The following is an 8,630-nucleotide window of genomic DNA, read 5'->3' on the forward strand; positions in this document are numbered from 1 at the left end:
AGTGAAGGTAACAGCAATGCTGCACAATTGGAGTTCTCTATGTCCGAAGGAGAAAGTCCTAGAATTTCTGGATCACCTGGACAAACTGAAAAGCTTCGCCACAAGACCTCACCGACTACCTGGCTTAGTCAGGTGAATGATGAATGGGATCGCATCTTATATCAATCTGGGAACGACCGGAAGATCAATACAGTATCTGATGAAGCTAAAGCTCTGCTGACAAATGGAGTTGATCTAGAAAGGATGGCTCGTGAAAGAAACTAGATTAGCTTTGCGAGTTTTGCGGAAGCTTGGGGATGTAATGATGTCAGTAGTTAGCTCTGCTATACTGTGCATTTATTTTGCCTGTTGAGGCCTTCTGCGTTTTGTCGGAGTTCTGAACTCTAAATGTTGTAAGGAGCTTAACGGTTTGATCTTTGTAATATAAAGGCCGGGGCCACCCTTGAACTCTAAAAAAATCAATCGATCGTCCTGTGCTTGGTTCTTGCGCTCGCGTGAGAGTTTGGAAGCGTCTTCTTTTCGCTTCTGTTTGATCTGGTCCTGTCCGTCCAATCCAATCCAAACTCCTCGCTTCATCCCAAAGGGACGGGACGAGAAAAGATCCTCCATGGCCAGGCGCCCTGTCCACCGTCGCCATGGCGGCCGGTTGGTGTTTTGTTCCTTTCCATGTACCATCGGCCTAACGAACCAATCATCATCCTCATCCGTTTCTCGGTAGCACCTGAACTCTGGATCAGTTGCCCAAGAGAAGAAGAGAGAGAGACACAGAATGCGGCAGATCTCGTCTCTGCTGCAGGGCCTGGCCCGGTCGCTCTCGGTGGGGAGGGACAGGAAAGGGGACGGCGCAGGCGACGGCGGCAAGACCGCCATGCCGGCGGTGCTGCGGACGTCCGGCACCCTGTGGGGCGAGGGCTCGGAGACGTTCGCCGCCGTCTGCTCGCGGCGCGGCGAGAAGGGCATCAACCAGGACTGCTCCATCGTCTGGGAGGTCAGCTTCAGCTACACCGCTCTCTCTTTCTCCGTGCAACTCGGCTCCTGCTGTATGCTCTGCTTCTTGCTTCCTTTTAATTTCGTTCATCTTTTTTTCTATTGGAATTTTCGGTGGCATCAAGTTGTCACCGCACGTGATATTTCCGTGGAATTTTACAGAATCTGGAAAAATTCTCGTCGGGCTCATGCGTTGTATGTAAAGAAACCAAACAAACAGCTTTCTTGCTGTGCTTGTGTGCTGAACAAACAGTGAGCCTTGACTTGTCTTTCCGTTGCTCACCTAATCAGTAATTTATATTTTTGTTTTTCAGCATCAGATTGTTGTTTCAGTCCATTTTGTGTTTCTGAGAAATATTAAAAAAAAAAAACACTTTTTTAAGCAAACGTATACTAGTAAGCACCTTTTTTTGTTTCAAAGAGCGTGTTCCAGTGATAAGGCCAATTAGGGAGGCATACGTATTGGAGCACGAGTCTGGTGGTTCCTCTTGGCTTTCTAGGGCTTTCTCTTTCTCACAATACAGAGGGGTCATACGTGTCCTGATTTGCTGCTTGCTCTAGGAGGAAGATGTTTTTCATTGTTACTGCTGATGATAATGATATCTTTTTCAGCTCCTGGTATCTGAACCCAAGGTAGCAGCAGCTTTGGGGTAGTAATAGTAACCTCACTGCCTAAGATGGAAAGTTAGCCACATCATCACATAGAAGATTTGTACTCCCACAAGTCCCCACACAACACATTCTTGAGAGTTCTTCATGGACGCCATACTTCTTGTCGTGCTAGGGCTTTTATTTTTGTTTTGTTGTCTGAATTTATATATTTTTTCCCGTGTTGTCTAACTAATCTGGCTTGTTAATTCTGCAAACCAAACCATCCAATAGAATGAGGACAAGCATGACCTACTGCTAGGCACCTCAAATGGATGGTTGGTTCAGTTGGTTGTGTGATGTCACAGTGGAATCATAAATTGTCGCTTATCATGCAATGATTGTACAGCATAAGATTGACAATCCCCTTGAAGCTCAACCACACATATAATGCCAAACAGGCAGAACATTACCCAGCATAAAGAATCATCACACCAGCTGCTGGCAAAGGCAAACCCCATGTGTGAAGAGAACTCGCAGCATTTTTTGCTTCAATTTTACCCACTCAATTCGGCACAGTTAAAGAATGTTTTGGAACCTGAGAAAATCTTAAGAAATTCATTTCACACGGCACGATTCCTTCATAGTTTCATTCATGAAAAAAGAATTACTGCTACTACTAGTTTTGTATAGAATTCCTGCTTATGTTCTGAAGAAAGCTTGTTCACATGGCTTTTCTATCATGTCTTCAGGGTTTCGGGTGCCAGGAGGACACCATCTTGTGCGGCATCTTCGACGGGCACGGCCCGTGGGGCCACTACGTCGCCAAGGCCGTGCGCGACTCGCTGCCGCCGTCGCTGCTGTGCCACTGGCAGGAGGCGCTCGCGCTGGCGTCGGTCATCGACGGCGAGAAGAGGCTCGGCGACTGCCAGTTCGACCTCTGGAAGCAGTCCTACATGGCCGCGTGCGCCGCCGTCGACGACGAGCTCCGACGCAGCCGCCGCTTCGACGCCGTCCAGAGCGGCTGCACCGCGCTGTCCATCGTCAAGCAGGGGGACCTCATGGTCATCGCCAACGTCGGCGACTCCCGGGCCGTCCTGGGCACCACGTCCGACGACGGCTCCGTCGCGGCCGTCCAGCTCACCGTCGACTTCAAGCCCAACCTGCCACGTAAGTCGCTGCTGTCCGCGCGCCCTGAGCCCCTGACCGGCCATGCATTCTTGGGACGGCGGCCGTTGCTGACGTTGTGTCCTGGAACGCGATGTCGATGTGCAGAGGAGAAGGAGCGCATCCGGCGGTGCAACGGCCAAGTGTACTGCCTCGCCGACGAACCCGGCGTGCACCGCGTCTGGCAGCCCAACCGGGAGTCGCCGGGGCTCGCCATGTCGCGCGCGTTCGGCGACTACTGCGTCAAGGACTGCGGCGTCATCTCGGTGCCAGAGGTCACGCAGAGGAGGATCACCAGCGGTGACCAGTCCGTCATCCTCGCCACCGACGGGGTAGCTTTCGTGCCTGCCTGCCTCCCTTTCGCAAAGACACACACTCGCCTTTTCTATACGTACGGTGGTGCGTGCGGTGCCTGATGACTGACGATGACAAGCGGGAACTTTTCCCGGCAGGTGTGGGACGTGCTCTCCAACGACGAGGCCGTGCAGATCGTGGCGGGGACGCCGGACCGGGAGAAGGCGGCCAAGCGGCTGGTGGAGTGCGCCGTCCGCGCGTGGAGGCGCAAGCGGCGCGGCATCGCTGTCGACGACTGCTCGGCGATCTGCCTCTTCTTCCACTCGCCGCCCTCGTAGACACGAAACCCGAACGTGCCTCGGTCCACGTCAAGGAGAGGCAACAAAATGCACATCTCAAGACTGCGATTATTGTGCCCGTCGCATTCGTAGTAGAGACTAGAGAGTGCATGGCCGCCGTCCACACCATTCAGAACGTGCAGTTTGTCGCATGATCGTCACACTCCACGATTAGAACTGCAGCTGGTGGATCACCAAACAAAAAAAAAAAATCTCCGGCTTTCACACCTTGCCAGTCAAAATGTACGAGAACGAACACCAGCCATCAGAAAAGGGGGAAACGATGCATTTTGTCCTCATTTTTGGGGGTGTCTGGCTCTGAATTTCTGTTGTGGTAGCAAACAGTCGCAATTATAGATGCACATCAATCGCAATTTGGTCACGAATCACATGTTTTAGCGCCACCTGCCGAACAAACCAGAATCCTAGATCTTCTGCAACGGAGCACCATGCATTATTTCGAACATCCTGGAACACACTACTCCTAATTCACTAACTGTTAATATGATATGAGAGCTCAACCTGTGGTGGATGTGAGAGTCGTCAACAAATCAGCCACCGTAGCGACTTTTTAGCGACTCGGGAGGCTCCTCTTCCATGATTCCAGCTCCGGTAGTGGCCAAGTATTCCCTTATTGTAGTTTTCCGGTCACCAAGATAGGTGTGGTCTAAGAAGTTGCTGTATGCTGGTTCTCCAAGATTTTTCGCAGCAAGAACGCTGAAAAAGCAATTAGAATCACAAAAATATCAAATAAGATCATATTGCTAAAAACATATTGATAACATCATGCTTGTACACACTTAGTCATTATGTAGAGAAAATGTGTTGATTTGGATAAATGCAATGATCAAAAAGCAATGATTTCCTATTGCTTCAGACATGCATCTTGCTTTCAGTTGTCAGAAAGCAATGATATCATTATTCCATGAGAGATGAATATTGCTTTGAGATATCATAATGTCATAGATGTGCTATACAAGAGAGAACAGATAATAAATACTGTACCCTAAATTATTGGAGCGTGCACATGTAACTACACAGCAGTGGCGGAGCGTGCTCCAAGATCAAGGGGGGGTTAATTCAATACTACAAACATTATTGTCCTAATTTGAATTGTACAAAACACCGTCATCGATTCACCGAAGTAAGTAGTATGGGCCTGAGAGTATTGTAGACCAGTGGCAACAAGTGAGATGGCATAAGTATTCGCACTTGGGAACTGAAATACTGAATGCAAAAGTTCGAGATGACTCCTAAAGTCTATGTTTAGCTCTCTGCTGCCCTTCAACTGGTGACAGGCATTATATATTTTAAGCTTCAGCAGCTGGCATGCATCTATTGGAGCTAAGTGCCCTTCATATCTGTTGGAGACAAGCAGGGGCCGGAGCCCAGTTTGGCCGCCACTGAGCTCCGCCCCTGCTACACAGTAGGCTTATTCCAATTTGATCCCAAGTTAGACCCCTCTAATGTTAATTACTAACTTATCTATGAGATGAAAGAAGCAACCCCCCATAATGTTTAACGTTATATATCTTTGAACATCAAATACTCACCAATGTCTGAGGTATAAGCGACATGGTAAAATGTCATCTCTCCATATTTTGTCAATGTTGTACCGTCCATAGCGCTGATAATTTATTTCCTTGCTTCCTGCAGAAGTAACCACTCAAAATTTCAACACGTAATTGACTACGAAATCAAATATGATTTGGTTTTATCTCAAGCAATTCTTTAGAAGTTAGCAACCTATGTCTACATTGCCTTAAAAGAACAACTTCCATCTACAGAAACGTGTTTTGATTTGCCAGAAAAAAAAGGTAGAGAAATGTTCAACATAAAGCCTTGTTAGTCATCATAAACTTATTTGAGCGGGATTCAAACATGTCTAGCTTAACTACAATCTAGTGTTAAAGGGGCCTGGATGAACTCAAGAACAGATTACCATTTCCTTTGAAGTATAAACAACTATTTCCTACCAAATCTGATGATCAACAATTGGAGTGACAGCACACAGATATGGACACAGAACAGTTTGAAAATAGTTGGAATGAAGTGAAGACATAAAATTAAACCTTGGCATCTCCCTTGGAAATATTCTTCATCGCTGTAGCGCGCGCAGACAACCTAACCACCAAATTCCACCAAGACGAAGAAAAATAACTCTGATTGCAGGAAGGAAGCAGCAGCAAAGAGCAAAAGCAAAACCACAGTTATGATTTCAAATGCAGAGTAGGAGTACTTACTGCTTGATTTGTAAAAGGTACCCCATCCAATCCTTCAGGGACAACCTGAAACACATTAAAACACAAACAAAAGTAGCAGCCAACATTTGTCAAAAACTAGTACAAATTATGGGCAAAGAATTTATTCACTTTACAAACTAAGCTAGATCGGCAAGCATGAAATGAATTAGTTGGTCACCCACCGCAAGAAATCTAAACTCATGTTCCCTCTCAATAAATGATGGCACCTGCAAATATCATGAACTTTCAGTCCTCGCCAAAAAGGAATTCAGGAACAGTCCATCAGTTTGCCCATGGCTGATTATTATGATATATCACTGAGAAAACCACATGACCTCTTCCTCCTTGATCTCGAAAACAGTGACTACTATCAGTTCACCGTCGCATGGCTCCACGCTCAAGCTTGAGAATTCCTACAAGTCACCCAATACTGGAATGAGAAAGGAGAACATTATGAAACCACAAGAAACCAGTAATGCGACTTTCTCAGGGAAGTACATTTGGTGCTCTACATTGCCAAACATAGTCCAATGTCAAACCATTGGATCTCAACAGCACATCAAAGTTTATTATTCTCCTGGATCAGGATAACAGACAGCAAAAGCAGTGATGCTGATGCTCATGTTACAGAGAAGCTCCTTAATGAGCACTAAAATCCATGCCCTCGTGCATGAACCAAGACGCACAAATGTAGCTAGTTATTTGAAATCCCAACCTTTTAGCTGTCCAGTGTTGTGGAACTAGTATTGCAATTTTCATTATGTCTAGAAAACACAGGTTAAAAACAAATAAACTGTAGGATGGTAATTTGCAGTATCATCCAAGTACCCCTAGTACTAAGTGCATATTTGCCTTATTGTCTGCACATTCAGGTGTGCGCAACAGGTGTGCTAGTTCATTGTATTGCTCTGCTAAAATAGATTATCTGAAATCCTCTACAAAAACTAACACATCTGGAAGAGTTAGTGAATCAGTGAAATCACACAGTCATGCAAAAGTTGCCATCAGAAATGCAAAATTAGTGGAGTACACATCCCGAGTCATCGCCCTGATCAAAATCATATCCACCTTGCAGAATCACAGACACACGGAGAAACCTGCTGCTTAAACGATGACATGAGTAGAGAAATACTAGGCATGGGGACCTTGGTGGCCTCGATGGCGATGCCGCGCTCGAAGAAGATGGGTGCAGCGTGGGCGAAGACTCGGCGGAACCCCCGCAGCGCGGCGACCCGGAAGCCCTCCAGCTCCGGGAACGTGCTCCTCGCGCTCCGCTCTGCCACCAACCAGGAGGCTAGAAAGCGTCAGGCCTAGCAGGTTCAGGGCTCGAGGAATCCGCTACCCGTGACAGCGATCTGCGTCCCGCTTACCGGAGAGGAGGGACCCGAAGCCGACGACGGAGAAGCGGCCGCCGGGGGCGGCGACGGCCGCAAAGTCCGCGGGGCAGGTGAGCTCGGGGAAGGAACCGCCGGCTTCGGGGGCGACCGTCGCAGTGGGAGGAGGCATGGGGCGGCTCAATCGGGTGCGCGGCGGCGAGGGCCCTGCCTCCGGTGGTCGGCGGAGGCGGAGGCGGAGACGGGCGGCGGTGACGGGGGCTGGTGGGAAAGTGGCGTGTTCGGGGGCGTTGGATCTTGATCGGACGGCTGAGGGTGGCTCCGGGCGAGGAGGCGCGTGTGGAGAGGCGATGGCGCGCATTGTCCTTGGGCCAGTGACAGTGAGGCAACAGCAGTCACCCAGTGAAGCATATGTGACTCGAGCGGTCGAGCCGACGAGCCTGCACTTCCTGTCAAGCCGATGAAGTAAAACTAAAGATGGCAACGGGCCCGATACCCGATACCCGACGGGTATTTGATCCATTAGAGAATGGGAATGAGATCATATCTTTATCCACGGACATCTAAATGGGCAAGAATTCATCCCCGACGGGCATAGCGGGTACGGGAACGTTCCCTGTTTACCCGTCCCCGTTACCCGTTGGGGAACCCGACTATTTAAGCTATCATGCGAGTATTAGGCCCAAAGAAGCTCAACATAGGTATTTTGGTCCAAATCTGAACAATCATATATATAGTTTGTATGTTCTAGGAATCCTAGTTCAATTTTTCCTCACCATCTCCGCCCGCAGCACAAGCACGCCTGTCTCACGAGCGCACGTGCCCCTCGCTTCCTCAGTTCGGTCTCTCTGCCACCTTTGCTCGTCCTCCTCGCAACCTCGCTTCTTCTCCTTGGCATCCCCGAGACTCCGACACTTATACCCGGGTGAAGAAGAAACGTCTCCGATTGCAAAGCTGCGCCCCCAAGTGTCCTTGTTTATCGGGTATGCAGTACTCGTCGGGTATCTGTTACCCGACCGATGCCCGACGGGTACAGGGATGGGCAAGAATCTATACCCGAGACAGTTAACGGAGACGGAGACAGGATGAATTCTCCGTAGCGGGGATGAGAACATTCCGGCGATACCCGACGGGTACATCCCTGTTGCATAGTACATCATGGAGTCTTAATGCAAAAAATTGTGATGTACTTTCGACGCATCTAAGCTCCAATTTCAGTTCCAGGGTTTGGTGATCGATAAACACAAGTGCTTTATGACTAACTTGTCTTGTGTAGCGGCTATAATCATGGCCACATAATTTTTTCCACAAGTGATGTGTCGGGGACCTAATATCGGGGTACCCAATGAGGTGGGACTAATAACCGTCGAACGTTGACACTCCCGATCAGACGAGAACGTTACTGCGTCTCTTGTCCGAAACGACGGAAGACTGGTTCCGCCTCGCCCGACCCCCGAGGGCTAGGCTCCGCCTCGCCCGACGGCCAAGGGCCACCTCTGCCTTGCTCGACGGCCGAGGGCAGACTCCTCTGCTCCTTCATAAGGATGAGCACAGGGTACGACATGACATTCGAGTCAAACACAGCATCAAGGACCATGCCCTGCGCCGCAGCAGGAAAAGTGCCGCCAGGGTACGACAGGATGGGCGCTTTAGACCATTCCGGCATTTGCAGAGTCCGA

At 49.0% G+C, this 8,630-nt stretch overlaps 2 protein-coding genes across 5 annotated transcripts; one reads left to right on the plus strand and one right to left on the minus strand.

The window, feature by feature from the left end:
• Positions 1 to 434: 434 nt before the first annotated feature.
• On the plus strand, positions 435 to 3,616 carry LOC136508111 (probable protein phosphatase 2C 48). 3 transcript variants are annotated; one of them, XM_066502733.1, is made up of 4 exons: positions 435 to 988; positions 2,328 to 2,745; positions 2,851 to 3,074; positions 3,195 to 3,616. In XM_066502733.1, exons 1-4 carry the CDS (start codon positions 770 to 772, stop codon positions 3,372 to 3,374), a joined length of 1,041 nt encoding a protein of 346 aa, XP_066358830.1. In that variant the 5' UTR covers positions 435 to 769; the 3' UTR covers positions 3,375 to 3,616. The 3 variants fall into 3 exon arrangements, with proteins under 3 accessions (XP_066358830.1, XP_066358828.1, XP_066358829.1); XM_066502731.1 differs by having other exon boundaries at positions 2,851 to 3,044; positions 3,194 to 3,616; XM_066502732.1 differs by lacking the exon at positions 435 to 988 and adding an exon at positions 1,751 to 2,205 and having other exon boundaries at positions 2,851 to 3,044; positions 3,194 to 3,616.
• Positions 3,617 to 3,639: 23 nt separating this feature from the next.
• On the minus strand, positions 3,640 to 7,393 carry LOC136508112 (uncharacterized). Of its 2 annotated transcripts, XM_066502735.1 has the most exons (9): positions 6,988 to 7,393; positions 6,763 to 6,893; positions 5,953 to 6,030; positions 5,800 to 5,844; positions 5,618 to 5,662; positions 5,447 to 5,498; positions 4,928 to 5,024; positions 3,897 to 4,091; positions 3,640 to 3,808 (listed from the first exon to the last, which is right to left on the minus strand). In XM_066502735.1, exons 1-8 carry the CDS (start codon positions 7,310 to 7,312, stop codon positions 3,926 to 3,928), a joined length of 939 nt encoding a protein of 312 aa, XP_066358832.1. In that variant the 5' UTR covers positions 7,313 to 7,393; the 3' UTR covers positions 3,640 to 3,808; positions 3,897 to 3,925. The 2 variants fall into 2 exon arrangements, with proteins under 2 accessions (XP_066358832.1, XP_066358831.1); XM_066502734.1 differs by having other exon boundaries at positions 3,807 to 4,091; positions 6,988 to 7,392.
• Positions 7,394 to 8,630: the final 1,237 nt, after the last annotated feature.

Source organism: Miscanthus floridulus, chromosome 15 (genome assembly GCF_019320115.1).
Source record: "Miscanthus floridulus cultivar M001 chromosome 15, ASM1932011v1, whole genome shotgun sequence".
In the NCBI taxonomy this organism is placed as follows: Eukaryota; Viridiplantae; Streptophyta; class Magnoliopsida; order Poales; family Poaceae; genus Miscanthus; species Miscanthus floridulus.

Bases quoted from the DNA above. Each gene is read 5' to 3' on its own strand.
- LOC136508111 (XM_066502731.1), top strand. From the start codon at position 770: ATGCGGCAGATCTCGTCTCTGCTGCAGGGCCTGGCCCGGTCGCTCTCG. The intron at 989-2,327 runs GTCAGCTTCAGC...TCATGTCTTCAG, and splicing joins ACTGCTCCATCGTCTGGGAG to GGTTTCGGGTGCCAGGAGGA. The intron at 2,746-2,850 runs GTAAGTCGCTGC...GTCGATGTGCAG, and splicing joins CTTCAAGCCCAACCTGCCAC to AGGAGAAGGAGCGCATCCGG.
- LOC136508112 (XM_066502735.1), bottom strand. From the start codon at position 7,312: ATGCGCGCCATCGCCTCTCCACACGCGCCTCCTCGCCCGGAGCCACCC. The intron at 5,025-5,446 runs GTTTAATTTTAT...TTACTTCTGCAG, and splicing joins TTTCCAAGGGAGATGCCAAG to GAAGCAAGGAAATAAATTAT. The intron at 4,092-4,927 runs GTGAGTATTTGA...TTGCTTTTTCAG, and splicing joins CGCTTATACCTCAGACATTG to CGTTCTTGCTGCGAAAAATC.